The following is a 22,847-nucleotide window of genomic DNA, read 5'->3' on the forward strand; positions in this document are numbered from 1 at the left end:
AAATGGAAATTTTGGGCTCAGGTGTGGCCATAAGCCGAGGACGGCCTCTACGGAGAAACGGAGCTGATGCCGTTTTCTGACTTGCCTGTTGGACCACAGGCGGCTCCAATGGACCGAAGCCACATCAGCTGCTAAGAGTTGGCCCAGGTGAATCAGGGCTCACCCAGATCAATAAGTCTGATGACTGAATTGTCCCAGTTTTGGGGGTTCCATGACACGCCGAATGCCGGGCTGAGGTTAACCGTCTAACTTCATTCTGGCCGAACGAATAAAGCCCAGGATGGCTCCACGCGAGAGTCTGCTTCCCGTTGCATCCTCACACTCGGCCTCCATCCCCACAACCACCCAGTCCTGCTGGGCCTTGTTAGGGGTGTTGCCAAAATCCACAAAACGTGCTAAGCCAGCCTTGCAAAAGAGAGAAAGAAGCAAGCATGGAAGCCATCCCGGCTGGTGGTGTGAACCAAAGATGGGGTGGTGAAGGCGTGCAAGCTGTCTTGTGCAACTCAAGCAGACCCTCATCAATCACCCTTCGGAGCAGGGGGTCTCACTCCCAGAGTTCCCCAGCCAGCCTCCCTAGAGATCATCTAAACATCTGCAAAAGAGCATCAGGCCCACCTAGTGCAGCTATTGGGTGGCTTGTTGACCACTCTGGTCTGGAGGTCAAGAGCCGCCCTCCCTGTCCAGCAGCTGGGGCTTCCGGACTGTATTTTCCCCCACCCCAATTTAGCCCCATCTTGTCTCCAGTGCCCCAAACAGCCAGCCTGGGGGGAGATCACATGGGGGCAGCTGCTGAGGCTGGCAGTGCATTGCATCGCTGTCCATGCAATGGTTTTCAATCCCCAGAGTGTGCTCCCCCCCAAGTATAAGAGATCTTCTACAGCAGAAGTGCCCCCCACCTGTCCCTCTGCTATTAAAACTATACAGCTCAGGAGGATCCCTGCCTCACTTGCCTCGGTGCTGGGAGGGATCCCAGAGGGAGGTGATTGGGGGAGCCCCCCCCCAAGAGTCTCTCCTCCGGCCGGTTTTGCCTTTCCGCTTATATCTGATCCTTTGGTTGGCGTTCCCAGGGAGCTTCCGACAGAAAGCAGATCAAGAGGCTGCCAGGGGTCTGGCTGGCTCTGCCCTGGGACTCCCTGGGGGCTTCATCCCACCTTTACCTGGACCTGAGCTCCGGAGCCTTTCGGAGAAGGGCCACTCGCTCCTCCCCCACAACAGCCTCGCAGGTGCAGTAGCGGAGTCTTGGGGGAGGCAGATCCTTCCTCCCCTGGGGCTGTTTAACCTGGGCCTTCCTTGCAACGGGGGGGGGAGGAGGGGGGGCTCTGCTGCTCCACAGAGGAGTCCTCGCAGTTCCTTTCCGGGATGCTTTGCGGTTCAACAGCGACGCCCGCAAGCTGGCTCTCCCGAGGTCCGGGGGAGAGGGGGGGTGGGGACGGGGGAAACGGGGGGGGGGGCGAATCAGAGCTCGATTTTTTGCTCCGGAATCCGGACCGCCGAGGCAGGCCACTCTCCTCCCGCAGAAAGTCTCCTAGCCCGCAGGAGCTCCAACGGGTGGGGGGGCGGGAGATGCCTCACGCCAGCCGGCCGAGGGACATCGTGCCCCGCCGCCCCACAGAGGCCAACGAACGACGCCGCATCCCACCTGGAGGCCCTTCCCGCAGCGGCAGGAGGGAGTTTCGGCCGGCCCGGATAGCCGCAAAACCAACCGGCGGGTCCGGAGGGGCGAGAGCCGCAGGGAAGGCGCCGCATCGTCCGGGGGCAGCCGCGGAGCAGAAGGAAACCGCACAGAGAAAGCAGCGGCGGGGAGAGAGAGCCCTCGCCCACGCGCGCGCTTTCCCACCGCCCCGCGCGACAGCAAGAGCCACGCGCAGCTCCCTCTCTTCTCGGGGCCCACCTCGCCAGCCCCGCCGCCCACCCTCCCGCCCGCGCGGCCGGCCGGGACCCCGAGGACAGGCTCCCCGGCTTCCCCCCCCCGCCGCCGCCTTCGAGGCTGGGCGAGCGGGACTGGGCAGCGCCGTCGGGGCCCCGAGGAGGTGGCTGGCCCGGAGTGCTCACCTGGCCCGGCCCGACCGGGCTGCCGCTGACCAGGCCCGCAGCGCGCCGCCGTCCCTCGCCTCCCTCCGCAGCAGCCCAGCTGGCGCCTGGCGGCCCGGCGAAGCAGCAGGGCGAGCAGCCCGAGTGACAAGCGGCTGCAGCGGCGGCTCCTCCCCGTTTGCCGTCGGAGGCGCCCCCGCCCCCCCCCTTTCCCCTGCCCACGGCGAGGCGGGAGCCGCTTCGAATCCTGGGCACATCCCGGAGGCTGCCGCTGATGGCAGCGCGCACCTCCCCCGGGCGGAGCGGAGGCGGCGGCGGCGGCGGAGGAGGAGGAGGAAGAGGAGGCGGCGGCGGCGGCGGCCCAGCCTGCACGGTGCCAGCACAGCCGCTGCAAACCCGCCCAGCGGCCTGGGGATCCAGGCCGGACCTCCTGCGCGGGAAGGACCGGGAGCGGAAGGTGGTCCTGGGCCCCTGCAGGCCCCGCCTTCTGCTCCTCTGCCCCGCTGGGGGCGCCTTCCCGCCCAGGACGTGGCTCAGCTGGGCAGCCCAGCAGGAGGGGCCCCTTGGTCCCTGGCCCTCTGCCTGGAAGCCCCGGCTGTGCAGGACAGGAAGGGCCGGGCCCGATTTAATGGGGCAGCCGGGCTCCCCTTCGGCTGCGGGGCTCAGCTCAAAGCCCCTCCGCACCCCACCGGCCTGGGCACTCAGGCTGCCCTACACTGCAGGGCTGTTGTTGAAGAGCAGATGTTGTAAACCCTTCCGCCATGGGCAGCACCTGACGTGAACCAGTTGGTGGCTGAGACACACACACAAGAGTGCCCAGCCAATAAAACTACAAAGTGCAGATCTATAGTTGACCTCAAGCTTGGGAAATGGCAGTGCTGCCCTCAGCCGCTCGGACAAGCAAGCCCGGTCAAGGGACGACCAAGGAGAAAACCCCATCAAGCTCCTCCCTCCTAGCCCTGCAGATGCCAGCTAGCCTGGCAGCCAACTCCCTGGCTCAGAAGCACCAGGGGCCGGAGAAATCCACCCAAGGGGTAGGCCTCACCCAGGGTTGGCATGCGGCAGCTGCCGCTCTAGGGCCTGGCAGCTGTCACTGGCACTCCCGGGGTGGAAGAGGAGCCCCTTGGCCTGGGAGGAATGACTAAACTTGAAGCAGACCATGGCCTGGAATCCACGATCAAATGCCAGGCTCCAGAAGGCACTGACCACCGTGGCACTCCCCTGGCCCCTCTAGGCCGAAGGAGGCTACTGGCCCGGAGGGGCCTCAGGCAGACCTCGTGGGGCCGAAGGTCTCCCTCACTGGGACCCCCTGGGACCCTCGCATCTGAGGAAAGGATGAGTGAAGGTACTCAGGACCTGGCCCCTGTTGTGGGTGCTGCTGTTAGGACCACTTTGGGCTTGAGGCCTCCCCCCCCCTCCCTGGGCTGAGTTGGAAAGGTGCCGGGAGACCCCATTCACCTCTGCTCAACCCCCTGGGAGATGAGGCAGGGGGAGAGGGGCTTGGGGAGACCTTCAGCCCCCCCCCCCGAGGTCTGCCGGAAGCCTCTATGGGCCAGTGGCCTTTTTTTTTTCTTTTTAACAAAGCCTCAGTGGATGCAGCTTGGCCTCTCTCCGGGCCCTGGCGAAGGAGAGCCCCCCTCCCCCGTCTCCCTCCCGAGTTTCAGCCCGTCTGCCACCCTGCTTCGTGAGACCATTGTGCCCCCTCCCCCCACCCTTGGAAGGAAGGAGAGAGAACACAAGGGGGCACCTTCTAGCTGCTTCCATCCCCGCAAAACAGTCTCTTGCCCTCCGGTCACCTTGTGGGTGCTGCATCCCAGCTACTGCTGGGCCCCCAACGGAGGGGCTGGGGGTCCTGCCAGCCTGCTCAGCCTCTTTTGCTCTTCGGCACACCTGGCTGGCTCTTTCCTGGGGCGCAGGAGCAGGTGACCTGCCCTCCCCCCTCCCTTACTCTGTGTCCAGCAGAGGCCCGCCTGGCCGTATTTTGTGCACAAGGTTTCATTGCGTGTTGTGTGCACCTGCCCTTCCCTGACTGCGGCTCTCTGGGAGCCTCACAGCCACCTGCTGGGGCGTCTTTCGCTCTGAAGCTCAACCGGGCTTCCCATTTGCAAGGTATGTCGAAGCTTTACGGGGCCTTACAAGTAGTCCTCATCTTACAACCGTTAATTTAGTGACCGTTTGAAGTTACAACAGCCCTGGAAAAAGCGACCTCTGACTATTTTTCACACCTGCAAACCGTGCAGCATCCCCAGGCTCACGTGATCCAAATTCAGAGGCTTGGCAGCTGATTCATATTTACAATGGTCGCGTCCCAGGAGGCCACACCCCCTTTTGCAACCCTCTGACCAGCAAAGTCAATGGGGGAGACAGATTCACTTGACAACTGAAGTGATCTGCTTAATGACCGTGGCAAGAAAGGTTGTAAAATGGGGCAAAATTCACTTAACAACCATCTTGCTTAGCAAGCAAAATGTTGGGCTCAATTGCGGTCATAAGTCGAGGACCACCTGTGTATGCCTAATGCACCCGGAGGTGGTTTCTGCAAGAGGGGGCTCTGGGTATTACTGAACAGGGCAAAGCCTTCAGTTGAGGGGCAGGCAATGGGCCGGCTGCTTTACCCACTGCCCCCCCCCGTCCTGCTACAGGCTGTTGTGGTGAGGCTTTGGTGGCGCTTCGCCTCTTCAGGCGCCCCCTGAATGGGGGCCAAGTGCTGGGGAAAGGGGTGGGGGGAGGGTTGCCTGGAAAGGGGGCGGGACAGGGAATCGGGAAGGCAGCAGGTGCAACACACAAATGGCAACACGCACATGGGCGTTGTGGTTAGGGAGCAGCTGTGCAGGTGCTTAAGATGTGTCTGAAGATGCCTGCAGCCCTTCACCCCAAAAGGAGATGAGCTGAGGGGCAGCTGAGGCCAGTGGTGGTCAAGCCTTGGACTGAATCCTCTTTCTTGAACCCGAGGAAGCTGCAGCTGCCGTGGAGGGAGGGCTCCAGGGGTCAGGCTGTGGCCAGGCAGCACACTGCAGGGGGGGAAGGGGGGAGGAGAGATCCAAAGACAGACTTGAGAAGGCGGAAAGGGCTGGCGGTCCTGATCCTGAGTCTGACCTCTAAAGGTCGGGGCCGAGGCCTCCATTCTATCTTGAGCAAAAGAGGTAGGCCAGCCAAGGAGAGCCTGGGGGTGTCCTTCTGCCCCCCTCTCCGTGGCCCCCAGGGCACTCTGGATTGGCAGGGGCTGCCACACCAGGGGACAGGCAGTTCGGACCCAGGAGGTGTCTGGAGAACTTCCATTTTGGGACCCAGCCAGCCCAGAGACCTGATTGCCATCTATGTTCAAAATACAGGAGGGAAGCAGGGGGAGGGCACCCGTTCGGCATCTACCAGGAGCAGCCACAGCGGGCAAGGCTGGGTTGGAGCCACGTGTGTGCCAAGGTGCATTTGTGCAGGCATGCACAGGGCACGTGCCTCCCCCCCATCCACGTTGCTTAGTAACTGGTTTCCACAGGAGTTTGCCGCCCTCTGGTGGACGTGGCCCAGGCTGGCAGCCAGCTTTGCCCCTTCTGAAGCAGCCCACAGACCATCTTGAGGATCTGTTCCCAGCCAGATTTGAATTGGAGAGGCAGATGGCACCCTGGCACCAGCTCAGTTAGAGCCCCAGATTGGCAAGCCAGTCAAGCAGATACGGGCACGAGGGTGGTTTTGCAACTGAGCCATCCCTGCTGCCCACCCAGCCTCTGAGTCATTCCAGAGGGAGGCGGCAAATCCTCAGCCGAGGCTCTCCCACAACTTTAAAAATGGCCAAGATGGGAAGGGCATTTTCAGAAGATACCAAACTGTCCTCACAGGACAACATGACCTCGACAGGCTTGGCCTCTGGGCCAGACTGACCCAGGAGGAGGAAGGTCAGTGCTGAACCCTTTGCACAGGAAGAAGCCAAAGTGCCAGAAAACCTGGTTGTGCACGTGACAAGATGTGGGATCTCCAGCTGAACGTGGGCAAGCAGGGCAATGTGGCAGCTAAGAAGCCAAATGCCATTAGCAGAAGCACCACAGCCAGGCGGGGGAGGGGAGGCTGGCGGGCAGGACAGGCAATAGTTCCATTGCACTTTCGGATGTTCTGGTCACTCTTCTCCAGTTTTGGGCACCAGCCTTAAGAGAGACGTAGTGAGAGCTTCCAAGATGATCAGGAGCTTGAACACCAACCCTGGAAGGAAGCTTTATAAGAGCTGGGAGGCCGAACCTGCCAAGGAGGAAGGAGAGGGGTCTGCAAACCTCTGTCTTGGGTAAAAGATTCTTCTCCACTGTGGAAACCGAGAGAAGGACAATCAGCCAGTCCAAACGTAAAGGAGGCAGATTCTGTGCAGCGTCAGAGATTTCTGAGATGCCAGAGTTGTAAATCAACAGCACCATCTGCCGGGAATGGTGACTTCCCACTCACCAAACACTTTCAAAGTGCGTTGGTTGAGTGATTGCCAAGGATTGTTTAGATGACTTCTAAGTGTCTTTCCAACTCACGCTTTGTATGAACCAATGAGGTCCATGTTGGCGGCACTGATCTCTTTGCCTGCTCTGTGAGCAAATGGATGGCCTGGCTGACGACTGCATGAGGGCGAGGGGGGGGGGCAAAGCCATCAAATCAACTTACCAGTAGAAAACTCCATGGCAGTCGAAGGGATGGACGGGAAGCTTCTCCCCTAAAAAAATGCTGGGTTCCAATTTTTAAAAAATCTGGCCTTGTTTCCTATGGCAAAAGGGACGCAAACAAGTACCGCTGCCCACGTGTATACATGAGGAAAGGAAGCGTTGGAGGAGAGCAGCTGGCCCTCCCCACCCAGCATGAGCCGGCTTTGTGCTGCACAGCCAGAACAGCTGATGCGACCTTGGGCTGCCCCAACAGAGGTAAACCACGGAGGTCCCAGGGAGAGATACCTGCCCCACACGCCCTGCTCAGGGGAGTCCTGGAAGACTGGGCCCATTTCTGGCCCCCGGGATACAAGGAGGTCACAGAGGAACGGGGAATGGGGCAGAGGAGAGCGACCAGGATCACAGCTAGATTTCCCCGGCAGCTTTAGCCTCCAGAAGAGAAAGGCCTCCCAGCAGCAGTCTTCTTCCCAGCCTCGAAGGGCTGGCCCGGGGAAGGCAGGCGGGGGGGGGGGGAGCAGTTATTTTATTTATTCAATGTTTATCCCGCCCCGTCTCCCCTACGGGGTGACCCTATCCAAAGTTTTTCTCCGGACAAGACCCAGCCTGGCAGAGAGGGAGCCCAGCTCAAGACTCTCGGGGCCACAAAGCAGGGGCTCCTCCTCGGGGTTCAAAGCCACCATCCTTTCTCGGGGATGGCCTGAGGAACCTCGTGCCGGGCAGAGGGCTGGACTGGATGACCTCCTAGGACACACTTACACACAGTTCCCCCCCCCCCCAGAGCAAGGGAATCCCTAAAGGAGCCAAAGAGAAGCGCCAGTCCGAGTCATTCCCGGCGAAGGTTGGGACAAAACCGCTGTGCTCGCAGGCTGCCTCCCCCCCAACCCCGGACCTCTTGGCTCTCCCGCGGACCCAAGCCCCGCCCCTCCCAGCGGGCCCCGCCCCACTCTCGGGGCGTGCACACGGACCGGTCGGGGAGCCCCGCCCCCAGAGACAGGCAGGGGAGGAAAGCCCCGCCCGCCCCGGACATGCGCACTGGCGCCACCCGCGGACTCGCCCTTCCCCGCCGCGCCTGGAGGGGGCGCCCGCGCTTCCGGCCGGCCGGTCCACTGTTTCCGGGAGGCGCAAGATGGCGGCGGCCGGTCCTCGCGCGTGTCCCTCCGGCGGGACGGGGCGGACGGTGCTGGTGCGGGGGCTGCCCCCCTCGGCCCGCGCCGCCCAGCTGGAGCGGGAGTTCGGGCAGGCGGGGCCGGTGCGGCGGGCGGTGGCCGTGACGGCGCCCGGTGAGTGCGGGGGGAAGGTGGCGGGGGAGGAGGGCGCCCCCCCCACTCTCTCTCCGGCGTCCCGGGTCCTGACGGGCGGCGCGGTCGTTGCAGGCGGCGAGGCGTGCACCGGGCTGGGCTTCGTCTGCTTTTCCCTGCCGGAGGATGCGCAGCGGGCCCTGCGCGAGATCCGCACCTTCGGCGGCCGCCGGGTCAGCCTGGCGTTGGCGCGGCCCAAGCGGCGCAGGGCGGGAGGCGGAGGCGGCGCAGGTGAGCGGCGGGGGAGGCGGGGGGAGCGGGAGGCGGGAGGGGTCCCTGCCCTGGGCCGCCCTCACGCGCCCCGCGGCTCTCTCCCCCCCAGAGGCCCCCCCGGAGGCGCCCCCACCGGCGCAGCAGCCCCCCAAGGTTAGGGGGCCCCCCAAGAAAGCCCGGCTGATCGTCCGCAACCTCAGCTTCAAGGTAGGAGGGGGCGCCGGGCGGGGGGGGCGGTTGTTCCCCGGCCTGGGAGGGGGCGGCCGCCTGGCTCCTCCCCCCCCCCTCGGAGCTCCCCGTGGCCAGCGGATGGCCGAGCCCCTGCGTGAGCCCGGGCTGCCCTTTGCCCTTTAACCCCTTTTGCTTCCCCCCCCCAGTGCACCGAGGGCGACCTGAAGAGCGCCTTTGCTCCCTTTGGGACCGTCCTGGAAGCCTCCCTGCCCAGGAAACCAGGTAGATGGGCAGGGGGACGGGGGGGGGAGGCAGAGGCCGCACTGTCGTCCCCCTCCCCAAGGTTCCTCCCTTGGCAGCCTTTCCTTCTGCAGGCCAGGGGTGACGGCTGTTGCTGGACCCTCTCCCTCTCTCTCTCCCCCCCATCATATATGAAGTGGGTGAATCCAGGAGACTCACCGCTCTGGGCGAGGGGTTGCTTTGCCCCCATCCCTCTGAAGGGCAGAAGTTGTAGTTCCTGCGATGTGGGGAAGAAGCTGGCCTGGGGAATGTGTGAACGCCTTGATCTTCCCTTCCAGATGGAAAACTGCGCGGCTTCGCCTTTGTGCAGTTCAGGAATGTCCTGGAAGCGGGAAAAGCTCTGAAGGGGATGAACATGAAGGAGATCAAAGGTGAATCCCTGCAGGATTTGGGTGGGATCCGTCCTCTCGTGCTGAGATGCTCCCAGAGGAGCAGGAGGGGGACCAGCTTTGGCTCGGCAGATACCAGCCTTGGGGGAAGAATTGCCTCTGTGTCTACGCACACAGTCTTCGCTTCTGTGCAGGGCTGAGGGCCGACGGCACAAAGGTGTCCCAGATATAAAAGCAGCTCAGGGAAGAACCATGTTGCTTTATGGGAAGGAGGAACCTCAAGCCCTGGAAAAGCCAGGGTTTTTACAGAAATTGAGGGCTGCAAGACAGGAATTCCTGGGGGTCTGAGGGGCTAGCCAGTCTGGGGAAGCTGGGCAGGTTCCAGTCCCTGTACCCGAGCAATTTCCATGATTAGGCCAAATTGGGCATGCATCCCTGATTGAGGAGGGAAAGCTGGGGTTTCTCTAGGCCAGTGATGGCACACCTTTTAGAGACCGAGTGCCCAAACTGCAACCCAAAACCCACTTTATGCATCATCGAGTGCTGGGTGGGCGTGGCCGCGGTGGTAACGGCAGACTGGGTGGGACTAAAAAGTTCAATCAATTCCAACTTTGCAAGATGTTTTCTTTCCCCGTGAGACGTTGAAATTGACTGATTGAACCTTTTTCTTTTTTTTGCACACTGTGGCGGAGGCCTAAAGCGAAAAGGTTTTATAAAACCTAGCTGAAGGCCTAGGATTGGGGCGACGGCGCACGTGCCCACAGAGAGGGCTCTGAGTGCCACCTCTGGCACCCGTACCATAGGTTCGCCACCACTGCTCTAGTCTGCAGTTTCCCCTGGGCCGTGCTGTGTGGCAGTGCGGAGATTTCTATTTTTGGTCCAAATAGACTTGCAGAGGGCTTTGCCTCATGCAGGGTCAGTGTGGGTCTATGGGCAAAGAGGGGAGCTGGGGATGACCCTGGTCACGTGGGGAAAGAGTGCAGTAGCCTCCATCTGATCTATTTAGACCTGTTTCCTCCACTGCAGTGACACTTGCTGTCCTGGCAGTTAAGTAGGGCAGGCCTGAAGGTGGGGGGAGGCGTGTCAGGTTTTTAAAAGCAGGCAAAGAGATGGGTGACCTTTTTGTCCTCCCACGTAAGCCTCACCTGAGTCTCAGGCCTCTCTCCAGCCAGCCTCAGCCTTCTCCTTACTCCCTGCAGAGCGTCCGGTGGCTGTGGATTGGGCTGTGGCCCGGGAGAAGTACCAGGCTGCGCAGACAGAAGGTGTCCCTGACGGTGAGTGGCCGACTTGTGTGAATTGGGGTGAGCAATTTCAGGGGTTTGGGGGGGGGCATCTGTTCTGCCCTCCAAGACTTCACCTCTTTTTACTGTAAAAAGACTTTCCACGGGGTTTTTGCAGCCAAATTTTGGAGCGTCTGGCTTCACATGTTGCTGTGACCAAATAAGCCCCACTCTGATTTGACCTGAGGGTCTGGTTCAGAACATCTCCTCACCTTTTCCGTGCCGTGTCTGTCCTCAGAGAAGAGAACCCAGCAAGAAGGTGCCGACGGGAGGGAAGAAAAAGGAGGAAGACCGGCGTCTGCAGGGCCAGGAAGACGTGGCAGGTGAGCCGCAGGGAAGCTGGGGAACGGGTTTGCTTGTGGCGAAAGCCTGGGCGCTTGTGGCCAGCTGGGGCTGCCCTCTGGAGAGCAGTGGGCAGTTGCCAAGCTCTGCAGCTTCCTCTTCCTGCCCAAAGCCAGCAGCCCAGCCCCCCCATCGGTTTTGCCTCCCAGAAACACCCCCTTGCTGGTCCCCCCTGACTGGCCTCTGCCCCTCGCAGGGACCCTGAGCCCCAAACGCCCTCTGCGGATAACGAGGACGGAGAGCAGGAAGTCGGCTCCCCGGAGGAGGAGGAGGAGGAGGAGGAGCCGGAGGAGGCTGGGAGTTCCGAGGAGGAAGAGGAGGAGAGTGCTGAGGAAGAGGAGGAAGGAGGAGGAGGTTGGTTCAGTTGCTTTGGAGGAACTGGATGAGGAGGGTCTGCCCACCTTGAAACAGCAGAAGACCCCGTACAGGTAGTCCTCAACTTATGACCACAGCTAAGCCCATTTCCATTGCTAAGCAGGAGAGTTGTTGTGAGTTTTGTCTCACTTTACGACCCTTCTGGATCACGTGACCGCAGGGATGATGCAACGATCAGTGTGAAAAAGGGCCACAGGTCACTTTTTCAGTGCCCTTGTAACTTTGGTCACTAGGCGAATGGCTGTAGGTCAAGGACTCCCTACGTTAGGCCAGAGGGCGACGGGGGTCCTCCGAGGGGATTCCGCCGTTGCTCGGCTTCTGTTCGGTTATCCCCTCCGATGGCTTCCCAGAGGCTTCTGCTTCTCCCGATGGCCACCTTGCCAGAATCGGCTCGCCTAGGGGCCTCTGGGGAGACTCCCAGCGGAGGGAGGGTGATACCTGCCCCCCCTTGGAGTTTTCGCACCCATGGCTCTGGCGCTTCTGACGCTGGCTGGTTGGGTCTCACCTGGTCTCTGCAGGAGAAGGGCCTGCCCCAGAGCAGAAGCAGCACCGCTCGGATGTCGCAGAGGGCCGGACTGTCTTCCTCAGGTGGGTCCTTGGGGGGGGGTAGGGGCAGGGCAGGGAGGCTGGGTGCCTGCCTGGGGGCTGGAGGGCTGTGGTAGCTCCAGAGGGCCTCGTCATTTCCGGGGAGGGCTCCTGAGGTGCTCCTGCCTGGGGCTCCTGGCCACGCTTGGCATCAGCACGGACACTGTGCCAGGCGGACCTGGCCGCCCCCCGGGGCGTGGGGACAGGTGTGGAGGGGGCCTCCTCTGCTTTCCCCCAGGAACCTGTCCTTTGACACGGAAGAGGAGGAGGTGGGGGAGCTGCTGGAGCAGTTTGGGGACCTGAAGTATGTCCGGATTGTGTTGCACCCTGACACGGAGCGCTCCAAAGGTGAGGAGGGCTTGCAGGCCCCGTCCTCACTCGGCCGGGGGGGAGGCACCCACACCCCTTTGGTTCCCCGTTCCTCTGCAGAAGATGTAAAAACAAGGGCCAAAATTGATCTTTTCCTTTCCCCCCCCCCATCTGCAGTAGCCGTTCAGAAGCCCCCCCCCCATCTTTTCTTGGCTTCTTTCCTCCAATCGTTTTCCCCTCCCCTTTTGCCCTCCTCAGGCTGTGCCTTTGCCCAGTTTGCCACCCAGGAATCTGCCCAGAAATGCCTGCAGAGGGCACAGGAGGAGGGCGAGGTGAGCGCAGGATGCTGTGGGCGGATGGGAGGGGAAGCCTCCCCCCCCAGGACGCCTCCCTCTCACCGTCTTTTCTCCTCCCTGTAAGGCTCGGGGGCTCCATCTGGGGGGCCGCCGTCTCCGGGTGGACCTGGCCGTCAGCCGTGAGGAAGCCCAGCAGCTGCGGAGCACAAAGGCCCAGAAGCCCACTGGCACCCGCAAGCTCTACCTGGCCCGGGAAGGCTGTGAGTGGGTCCTCGGCTCCTCCCTCCCTCGTCCCCAGGACTTCTGCCGGGGGAGAAGCCCTCCAGGGGCCACAAGCCTAACCCTCCGGCCGGCCTGTGACCAGGGGAGGCCCCCTCCTCTCTGACCGGCCTCACCCTCACCCTCCCTTTCCCTCCGCAGTGATCCGGGCCGGCACGAAAGCGGCGGAGGGGGTCAGTGATGCTGACCTGGCCAAAAGGGCCCGGGTGAGTGGCCCTTCTGCACCGGGGGGGGGGGTACATCAGTCTGCGCTTGCCGGCTGCTGTTGAAGGGCCCTGCAAGACGCTCGACCACCCGGGGCCTCTGAAGGCTGGCCTCTCTGTTGAGAGCCTCTGCTGGGACCGGGGCTGGATGACCGATGCCTTCTGATGCGTTGATGTCAAAGGGTGGGCATCGGGAGGCAGCTGGCTTGTTCTCTGCCAGTCTGGGGTAGGACCAGCCCGCAGAGCCCGAATCGGGGTGGAGACAGGGCAGTTTCCGTGGGGGGGGCGCCATCCCCCCGCTGGGATTAAGGGCCCTCCTGGCTCCCTGGTTCTCCCTTGGCCACCCATGAAAGCTGCTCTCTCCCAGGTCCCAGGTGGCTGGACTCTCCGCAGGGGCTTGGACCGTGTGGGGAGCAGCACTGGGCAGTGGGTGGCCGGGCCGGGGGGAAGATGGGCAGGTCTCTGACGGCCCCCCTCCCTCCCTCCCAGTTTGAGCAGCTGAAGCGGCAGAAGCTGAAGGACCAGAATGTGTTTGTGTCCCAGACGAGGCTCTGTGTCCACAACCTGCCCAAGAGTGTGGATGACGCCACCCTGCGGAAGACGATGCTGCAGGCGGCGGGGGGCGCGGCTGATGCCAGGATCAAGGAGGTGAGCCCGGCCCAGCCTCTCTGGGGATCTCGCCCTTCTGCTGCCGGGACCAGGTCTCTGCCCAGGCGCCCTCTTCCTCCCGGGGAGCTGGGCAAGAGCTGCAGATCCACAGTGCTGCTGCCGGAGCCCAAGAAATCGGAGTGGAAGCGGTTGGTGCTCCGGAGCCGAGCAAGCCCAGAGTGGAGGTCTCTGGGCTCCCCCCCCCCGGTCTCCTCCGCTTCTGCAAGGAGGGGGGAGGGGAGGGGAGGGGCCCCTCCATGTCTGAGCCAGGAGCCCACGGGGAGGGGGATGTGCCCGGAGGGGGCGTCCCGAGCATTTCTCATCCGAAAGCTCCTGAGCTGCTTGTTCTCCGGAACGGCTGTGGTTCTCGGATTCCAAAGCCATCCCGGGTCGGGGATCTTCATGATCCCAACCCCGGAAGCTCCTTGGGGTTCCTGATGCCTGAAACGAAGCCCCCCTGAGGAGTCTCAGGGCTCCCCTTGGCCCCTCTGGGCGGGCAAAGCCTCTTGTGGCAGTGAAGTCGGTGCGTTGTGTGCTGAGCTCCGGAGGAGCCTTTGGGCCCCACAGGCCCGGAATCGGCCTTTGGCCTCTGGGTGGGTCCGGCCAGCCTCCAGGGGGTGCCTGACTGCTGCCTGTCCTCCCCCCCCCCCAGTGCCGGGTGATGCGGGAGCTGAAGGGCCGGGGCCAGTCCCTGGGGTATGCCTTCGTGGAGTTCCAGCAGCACCAGCACGCCCTGCTGGCCCTGCGCCAGGTCAACAACAACCCCCAGCTCTTTGGGGACCAGAAGGTGAGTCTCTTCCCCGGCCGGTCGAGGGGAGGCCTCCGGCTGAGCTCAGGGTCCCTGGGGAACCCCAGGGGCAGCAGCGCCGCAGGGCCGGTTCTGGCTTGGCCCGGCAGCCCGCCTTGGGTCCTTCCTCTTCGCGTCTCCCGCGCCCGTTTGGGCACCCCAAGACTCGGGGGGAGGGCATTGGCGGAGGGAAGCAAGGCCAGAGGGGTCCCGGCCTGGGGATTTCTGGCCAGCCCACGGGAGGAACTGGGCAAGAAGTCGGAGGGAGGCCCGTCCCGAGCAGGAGGGCAGAAGTCTGGGTGCCCCTTGGCATCTGCTTTGGGGGCCAAGACGGGGCTGTTCTCTTCCCAGCGGCCTATTGTGGAGTTCTCCCTGGAGGACGGGCGGAAGCTGAAACTGAGGGAGCAGCGTGCCGAACGCAGCCGGGTAGGGCGCCTCCACCCCCCTCCCGTGACTGCGGCGTGAGACCTTCCCCCGAGCAGGGGCCAGTCCCTCCCTGCTGGCTCCGGCAGACTTCTTGGGGTGCCCTCGGGGGGGGGGCTCAGGTTTGCATCCTGAACTGCTGGAGGAGGAAAGCAGGTACGGCTGCAGAGTCCCTGGCGAGAGTCTGACCAGGGCTGCGAGAGGAGCCGGTCAGCACAAGGTGGCCCTGGATGGAGAGCTGTGACCGGTAGTGGGAGGCAGCTGGGCTGTTGTGCAGAGCTGGCTTTCCCTGCCCAGGGTGTGTGTGTGTGTGTGTGTGTGTGTGTGTCTGTGTGTGTGTGTCTGTGTGTCTGTGTGTGTGTGTGTGTGTGTGTGTGTGTGTGTGTGTGTGGAATTGGTCCCTGGCTGCCGGGTGACGCTTATCCCCCTCGTGCAGCAAAAGCTGAGGAAGAAGCAAGCAGCTGCCGGGCCAGCAAGTCAGGGGCCATCGCCCAGCACCGGCCGGCCAGGGGCCCCTCAGAAGCCAGCCAGGGGCGTGAAGAAGGCCCCGGGGCCCGAAGGAAAGGCTGGGGCCCCCAGCAGCGGCCCTCAGGCTCCACCGGAGCACCTTGGGCAGAAGAGGAAGCGGCCTGGGCCCCCGCCCAGCCTCCAGGCCCCCGAAGCAGCCGCCTCCTGGTCAGGCTTCCAGACACGCACGGAGGAGCAGAGGGTGGAGCTGCCGGACGGCACGAAGCGGCGGAGGGTCCTGGCCCTCCCCTCCCACTGGGGGCCCAAGATCAGGTAAGTCCAGCCGCTGAGGGAGCCTCTGGGTCCGGCAGCCCCCACCCCACCCCGCTTCGGTCTTTGCCATCCCGGGAGCTTGGAGCCCCTCCCTCCCTCCCCTGCCCCCCCCGGAAGAAAATCCCCTGGTGCTGCTCTCTGGGCTGATGGGGGGGGGGGCTTCTCTCCTGGCAGGAATCGCAACCAGGGCAGAGTGAAGGGGGCCCCTCCCAAGAAGAAGAAGGCCGGGCCGAAAGAGCAGAAGGCGCCCAGAGCTGCCCCCCAGGTGAGTTGGTGGGTTCTCCCCCCCTGCAGAGCCGCCTGCCTCTGTGCCCCCCTTCCCTCCACCTTCTGAGCCTGGCCCATGCTTGTCCTCAGAGGCCCCAGAAGAAAAAGGCTGGAGGCGGCCGGGCGGAGGTTCGTTTCGAGCAGCTGGTGGAGCGCTACAAGCAGCGGATCCTGGGCACGGCTGGCAAGGCCGCCCTGCCGGCCAAGAGGAGCAAGTGGTTCGAGGACTGACTCGCCCCTCCCCAAGGAAGAGAGCCCCCCCAGCTGGGCGGGGCTGCTTGGATGTCGGGTCCTGCCCTTGGGGGGAGCAAAGGAGGCTCGCCCGGGGCCCGGCTTCTTGGCCCCGTGTGGACGGACGTGACCCAGGACCTGCGGGGCAGACAGGTCGGGGGGAGAGCCCCCTGCAGCCCTGGAAACGCTGGGGTCCCTGCTGGCCCGGGACCTCTGCAGCCAGGGTGGGCGTGGGGGCCTCTGGAGGAAGGGAGAAGCAAGGCAGCCCCGTGCTGTGCCAGACCATCCTCGCTGTAAAGAAGGGTGGGTGGGTGAGCCCTGGGGGCCCTTCCTCCGTGCCTAGCCTCACCGGGCAGAAATGGGTCCTCACAACACCATCAGCCTGGTGGAAGGTGCAGAGGAGGGGGGGCTGCTGCTGTTCTGAGGAGGAGGAGGAGGCTGCAGCCACGGAGCGCCCCTCGCTCGTTCGGCCTCTCTTAATAAATGGCTTTCTCCGAGTGATGGTTCCTGGGAGTTCCTCCGGGGCTGGATCACAGGATCTCTTTTCTGTCGGGGAGGAGGGGGGCTGGAGCACTAATCCCGCTGAAGAGGCAGGGGGCCGTTTTAGCCTGGTTCGGAGGTTCCCCCCCCCCAGGCGTTGGAGACAGAATCAGCCTGTGGATTGCCTACTTGACTCTTAACAGAATCACAGACTTGGAAGGGACCTTGGAGGTCTTCTAGTCCAACCCCTGCTCAAGCAGGTGATACGATGCCATTCTGGATAAATGGTTGGCCAGTCTCTTCTTAAAAACACTCAGGGTTGGAGCATCCACAACCTCTGGAGCACCCATCACAGTGGAGGTGGTTCCCCTGGTCAGTTCTCCCTGTCAGGAAATTCCTCCTTAGTTCCAGGTTGCTTCTCTCTTTGTTCAGTGTCCACCCATTGCTTCTTCTCCTGCCTTCCGGGGCTTTGGAGAATAGTTTGAGCCCCCCCTTCTTTGGGACAGCCCCTCAAACACCGGAAGACTGCTATCACGTCACACACACACACCCCTCGTCCTTTTCTCTAGACTGGCCATTCCCAACGCCAGCCCCCGTTCTTCACACATTTCAGCCTCCAGCCCCCTAATCATCTCTGTTGCTCTTCTCTGTGCTCTTTCTAGAATCTCAGCACCTTTTTTGCATCGTGGTGGCCCAAACCGGATGATTTCACTGGGTGTTAAGTTCCCTCTGGGGGCACCTTTGCCAACCTGCTCCCAGTGAATGATCTCGCTGAGTTTAATGGGAGCCTTCCCACTCACGGCCCAGTTTCCCACTGGGGGAAGGCATTGTTCGGGGTGCCTGGACTGGAGGGTCCCGTTCTGGAGAGGGGAGGGCTGGGTGGTTTGCAGGAAGTGGGGAGACCCAGGGCTCCCACAAAGCCCCCCCAGCTGGTCCTCCAATCAAACCAGGCTGTGGAGGGTGCGTGTGATGGGTTGAGGCTAAAGCAGCCCGCTTCCCTTTGGTGACTGCTGGCTATGCAGGGAGTCCTCAACATACGACCGCAATTCCCAAAATTTATGCTGCCAAGCGAGACATTTGTTGAGTGACTTTTGCCCCATTCTATGACTCTTCTTATCACGGTTGCTAAGTGAATCACTGCAGTTGCTAAGTGAATCTAGTTTCCCCATTGACTTTGCATGGCCTTGGGACATAGCAACGGTCATAAATATGTCTGTTACCGAGCATCTGAACATGGCCACGTGTTCGTGGAGACGCTGCAAAGGTGGTGACTGAAAAATGATCCTGTCGCTTTTTTCAGCGATGTGACTTTGAGCAGTCACTAGTCCAGGAGTCCTTGTTCTGAAAGCCCTCCTGCCTTTTTGACCCCTTTGGAGGAGCCCCCTCAGAGCACCTGGGACCACAAATCCCATCCCAGAAGCCCTGGCTTGGCCAGGCCTTGTCATCTGATTGGCCTGCTGACCCCAAAGCCCTCCTGGGGGGCAGCTGAGGCGGCCTGGGGCTGGAAGACTCAGCCCTTGGGGGTCTGGCTCAGCTCCAGGCTGCTCTTGGCATCAGCCAGGAGGGCAGCGAGTCAGCACCACCTGAAGGGGGGGTTCACCCCGTGACTGTCCCAGCCAGCCAATGGGGAGGGGGGACACGATGGGGGGGAGCTGCACTGCTCTGCTTCGGCCAGGCTGCGTCTGGGGCACAATGCCAGTCAGTCGCCTGAGATCCTCCGAGCAGGGCATGCAGCTGGCCCAGGCTCTGCCTCTGGAAAGAGGGACTCTCGGGGAAGCAGCCTGTTGGCAGATGAGCTCACAGCCCCCTGGAGAGTCGTGGGGGGGGCTTCCCCCACCAAGGGGTGCAGTGGGAGCCTGCAGTCTGAACAGATGCTCGGTCCAGGCCGAGAGCCACTGTGGGCCCCTGCAGCAGTCCAGGGCCAGGGCGAACTGCCTCTCGGCTGCTTCTGCTCCCCAGTTCCTATTTGACCCCCTTGGCCAGTTCACGGGGGGGGGGGACTTTTGCAGGGTGATGCTCTTGTGGCTTTTTCCCGCATTTCAGAAGGGCCTTTTGGGGATCCCTCCTGTCTCCCCCACTCTTTCCCTTCAGTCTGGGCTCCTGGCTAGTGCGTCCCTGGCCCTGCCTCCTCTCCCGTGGGGGCAGGGCCCTGCTAGGCTGGGCCCCAGGAGAGCCATCTTCCTCACCTAGCAGGAAGCTGTGTAGTGGGGGCTGGAGCTGGAGGAGGGGCTGGGACTGAGAGCGCCCTCATCCTTTGCAGATGTCCTGAATTTTGGCACTTCACACAGAGGAGCGTGTGGGTCTGGCCCAGTGCCTGCTGGATCCCCTTCTGTTGCAAGCGGTTCGTCTTCCTAATGCAAAACTGAAGCCCGGCTTGTCTTCCCCCCCGCTTCCCGGCGCCAGGAAAATGAGGGCAGAGCCAGCCCCGTGACCTGACTGCCCCTTTCCCCACAGCCTCCCTTCCCCTGCCCCACACTTCCTCGTGCAAGTGGTCCTTCTCTGCAGCTGCTGCCCGCCCTGCTGCTGGGCATTCTTCCCATCCAAGGCCAGGCCGAGGGGCAGGGAGGCAGTCTGGCTGCAGGAGGTGGCAACCAGGGGCTGCTTCTGCCAGGGCTCTCCGAAGGCCTGTGCCGGCTCGGGTGCCAAACAGGAGGGAAGCCACCTCCATTTCTCTCTGCCAACCTGCATAATTGAGCAAAGAAGCATCTGGTTCTGGCCCGGATGCTGAAGAGAGACAAATGCAGACCAGAGAGGGAGGGAAGCGGGCCCATGTGGTGATGTCCTGGCTGGCTGCCGCTGCCACCGCAGACACTTTGATGGCCAGCGGAGACAGCCACCGCCTGGCTCCACGGATGTCGTTGACTCAGCTGGAGCACCCCCATCGCCCCTCCCTGGGCTGGAGGGCTGCGGACAGGCGGCGGTTGTGCCAGTGCTGGACACGTGAGCACCTGCGGGTCTCCCTGGTCCCTCCGGGCGAGGGCTGGGAATGTTCCCCGGAGGGCCAGGCTGGGGGCGGCTCCCCCAGTCGCATGCCAGCCATGCAGCACCCCCTCCTAGCTACGGGGGCCTCTGGGGCGGGAGGGCTGAGGCAAGAGCTGTCTGCATCATGGGCAGCTGAGTTGGGGCTCCAGGCCCTGCTCATTTCTTTTGGCCCTGCTGGATATAATCCTGGGCCACAATCAGGCTGGAATTCTTCAGGAATCGGAGCTTTGGATCCGGTGCCTGGCTGAACAGCTGCCTCTTGGGCCTTTCCTTGGCCGCGGTTCCGTGCCTGCCAACTGAAAGGCAGCCCGTTCCTCAGCAGGCTCTCCCCTTGGGCAGGCCAGGATAAGGGGCTGATGGAACAGAAGTCTTGCTGGGCCCCTAAGGCAGGGCTTTTCAACCAGTGGTACGGGTACCACCTGTGGTCCATTGGCACCTGGCAGGTGGTACGCGACCATCCTAGAAAAGCAGCGGGGGAGGGGAATGAGCTGAACCGGTGGCAGCACCGCACAAGCCTGAGCGAGAGACGGCTGGAGCTGCACTGCTGTCAGGGCTGAGCGGAAGCGCCAGGATCAGTGCTGCTTTCCAGCTGATCGGTGCTTCTTTGGGGCTGTCAGCGTTCAGTGGAAGTACCAGGATCAGCGCCAGGCTCCAGCTGGAGCTTGACACTGATCCTGGAGCTTCTGCTGAGCCCAGAAGAAGCACCAATCAGCTGGAAAGCAGCACTGATACTGGTACTTCTGCTAAGCCCAGAAGAAGCGCCGATCAGCTGGAATGTTGCAGCACCTCCAGGGTCTTGTGATTTACATTCAGATGATTCATATTTATGACGGTCACAGTGTCCCAGGGTCATGTGAAGTGACCAAAACCACCCAGCAGACAGGGAGAATAAAAACCAAACACCCCCCACCCCACCCCTGCTGCCAATCCCCAACAGAAATGCTCACAACAATGAACCTTGGACAGGAGGAAGAGCGCGGGTGGGCGGGCAGGCAGGTGTCTTGTTCGGCTGTTGCTTGGGGGGCACTTTTTTCAGTGCCATTGTAACTTCGAACAGTCACTAAGCAAACTGTTGTAAGTCGAGAACTACCTGTACTTTATCACTTTTTCTCTTTTTTTTTTTTTTTTTGGTCATCAAGTTTTTGACCTCTTGCTAGGCGACTGGTGGTCCTCGGATGTTGCCATATCCTAAAAGTGTTACAATGGGTGAAAAGGTTGAAAAGCCCTGCCCTAAGGGACTGATGCCCAGAGCTCCCTTGCCGTGGGGCAGAGGGGCCTGGGCCTGACCCACAGGCCAGTGGCCCAGGAAGTCCAAGAAAGGAAACTGGAAACTGCCCCTTTGGAGTGAAGCCGGGATTTATGCCGACCCCGGAGGGACCTGCGCTGAGGAGGGAGAGCGGAGCTGGGTTGCCTGGCTTGCAGGGAGAGAACCAGGGGGAAGGAAGGCCAGGAGCTGGGAGGCTGAGGGGACAGGAATTCCCAAAAGGGAGATTTGTGGGAAGCCAAACCCTTGGAAGCCCCCCCCCCAATTGGGGAAACAGGCCTTTGCAGGGACCAGGCCCTGAACTCTCTATTTATCCTGCTTAGCCAAGCTTGAGAGAGGCCGCTGGAGACTGGCATGCAGACCTGGGCTTAACAGACAGTGGCAGTAGAGCTGCTTACGCCTGACGCCTTTTTTCTGGCAGAATTTCTGCCCAGCCCTGGGACGTTGCAGCCACAAAAGCATTTGCCAGACCTCCTGAATGCCAGGGAGCTCCCTGCCTTCCTGGCCACCCGAGTCACCGTAGATCTGGGAGGGGATGGCCCAGCACCCAGGGCTGGTTCAAGGGCTGAAGGCTGACGCAGTTTCTACCCAGGGGGAGCTAATCTTGACCTCTTTGGGCTGCCGATTGCTCCATCCGGGCTTTCGCCTTCTGCCAGGGAGGCTTCTGGGTGCCAAGCCCTTCCCAGCCCCAAACAGCAGAGAGGTCAGGTGGGGTCCAGGTCCCACTCTCCCCAGGCGGGTGCCAGGGACATTGGCCCAGCCTCTGCAAATGTGGGAGACGACAGTCCTCCTGCCACTGGGAGCACTGAAGCCTCAGCACCAGACTGGATGGTCTGTGGACAAAGTAAACTCGGAACTGGACACCAACATGCCTGGCCATCGGACTGCCCTCCTTTGGAGCTTTTAGGCACCCCCTGGCTGATGCGACAGCAAGCTGCCCAAAGCTCCCCTCCCACTGCCCCCTCCCCCCCCCCGACTCAGGCACATTTAGCCCCACTTCTGAGTTCAGCAGCTTTGGGAGGCGGCTGCTGGTGAAAGCATCTCTGTGCAGGCAGGCGGGGGGGGGGGAGGAGTCGGGGGGGGGAGGAGTCGGGGGGGGGCACAGGCCGAGCAGAGGCAGCCTTGCTCTGCGCCACGTCACCAGCGGTGCTGTTGTGGCTGCTTGGGGCCAGGGAGCCGTTGGCTGGGCCTCTGCCAGGTAATCCACCTGGGGAAGGCAGCCAAGGCGGGGCTGCCCCAGGCCGCCTCCTCTTGGGAGGGGCCTCCCTTCATCACCGGCTGCTCTGCCTTGGCCGGCAGCCAGCCGAAGCGCTCTTGGCGAGGGCCTGGGTTAGCCGCCTGTGTGCTCGGTGTATCCTCTGTTGACCTGGGTTGCTGTGGAGACACGCAAACTGCCTCTCCACGGCCACCGGCTGATGTCATCCTGGCCCGCAGCGGCCCGGCTTGCTGACCACAAGTGGAGTCCTCAGCACCAGAGGCTAACCCTGCTGCCCCTGCCCACTGGAGCCGAGGCACAAAAGCTGCCAGGGACAGAGCCCACAGCCCTCTAGGGTACCCGGCCCTGGCATGGTGCCTCTCCCAACCGGGCCCCGCCAGAGGTGAAGCGAGGCTATGCCACCTTCTGTGGCAGTGGCGGCTGCTCACCGCTTGGGAGGGCATTGTGGCTCACCCTGTGGTCTGGGAAGGTGATGGAGGGATTCAGGCGGGGTTCAGAGTGGACCTCGGGTCTCGGATCAGGGTCCGGCTGCTGAGACGCTCCGCTGAAATGCCGCAGCAGACGGTCTCCTTCAACGACCCGTCAGTCTCTTCCTTGGCACTTCTGCATGTCCGTCCCGCAGCGCAAGCCTTCCGTGGCAGCAGGGACGGGCAGGGGGCATCTGAGGGCTCCATCCTGGCCTAACGGCTCTTCAACGTTTTTAAAAATGACTTGGAGAAGGAGATCAGAGGGGAACTCTTTACATGGCCAGACAATGCGAAGCTGGAGGAGAATGCTAAGACCTCAGAAGATCAACAGAAGGTCCAGAAAGATCCTGATAGGCTTGAGCCTTGCAGTTCAACAGTGACAAATGTAAGACTCTGCACTTAGGTAGGAAAAATCAGACTTACAGGCACAAGGTTGCAGGTACTCCGGGGTAGTCTTGAGAGACGGACCTTGGCCTCTTGACAGGCCTCCAAGTGAGTGTGAGCCGTGTAAGTGTGAGTGTGTGCTGCAGCTGCCAAAGGAGCTAATGCAACCCAGGACTGTGTCAACAAGAGATGAAGCGATGGGTACACAGGAACAGACGTGGGTTCAGATCTGGTCCCCACAGCAGAAGGACGCTGAGGAACTGGGAACGGGGCAGG

General features: G+C 62.2%; 1 protein-coding gene across 2 annotated transcripts; it reads left to right on the plus strand.

Annotated features, from left to right (window-relative positions):
- Positions 1-7,755: 7,755 nt before the first annotated feature.
- RBM28 (RNA binding motif protein 28) lies at positions 7,756-16,275 on the plus strand. Of its 2 annotated transcripts, XM_039333412.1 has the most exons (19): positions 7,756-7,942; positions 8,036-8,191; positions 8,283-8,380; positions 8,551-8,626; positions 8,923-9,015; positions 10,173-10,247; positions 10,492-10,576; positions 10,792-10,949; positions 11,489-11,558; positions 11,794-11,903; positions 12,123-12,196; positions 12,285-12,420; positions 12,581-12,645; positions 13,132-13,290; positions 13,943-14,077; positions 14,429-14,503; positions 14,937-15,280; positions 15,455-15,545; positions 15,638-16,275. In XM_039333412.1, exons 1-19 carry the CDS (start codon positions 7,789-7,791, stop codon positions 15,776-15,778), a joined length of 2,295 nt encoding a protein of 764 aa, XP_039189346.1. In that variant the 5' UTR covers positions 7,756-7,788; the 3' UTR covers positions 15,779-16,275. The 2 variants fall into 2 exon arrangements, with proteins under 2 accessions (XP_039189346.1, XP_039189347.1); XM_039333413.1 differs by lacking the exon at positions 8,283-8,380 and having other exon boundaries at positions 7,799-7,942.
- The last annotated feature ends 6,572 nt before the right edge of the window (positions 16,276-22,847 follow it).

This window comes from Crotalus tigris, unplaced genomic scaffold (genome assembly GCF_016545835.1).
Source record: "Crotalus tigris isolate CLP2741 ecotype Arizona unplaced genomic scaffold, ASM1654583v1 scf7180000024475.591531, whole genome shotgun sequence".
Classification (NCBI taxonomy): Eukaryota; Metazoa; Chordata; class Lepidosauria; order Squamata; family Viperidae; genus Crotalus; species Crotalus tigris.

Excerpts from the sequence above, each read along its gene's own strand:
- RBM28 (XM_039333412.1), top strand. The coding sequence starts at position 7,789 with ATGGCGGCGGCCGGTCCTCGCGCGTGTCCCTCCGGCGGGACGGGGCGG. Across the intron at positions 10,248-10,491 it reads GACAGAAGGTGTCCCTGACG|AGAAGAGAACCCAGCAAGAA; the intron begins GTGAGTGGCCGA and ends GTCTGTCCTCAG. Across the intron at positions 12,197-12,284 it reads GGGCACAGGAGGAGGGCGAG|GCTCGGGGGCTCCATCTGGG; the intron begins GTGAGCGCAGGA and ends CCTCCCTGTAAG.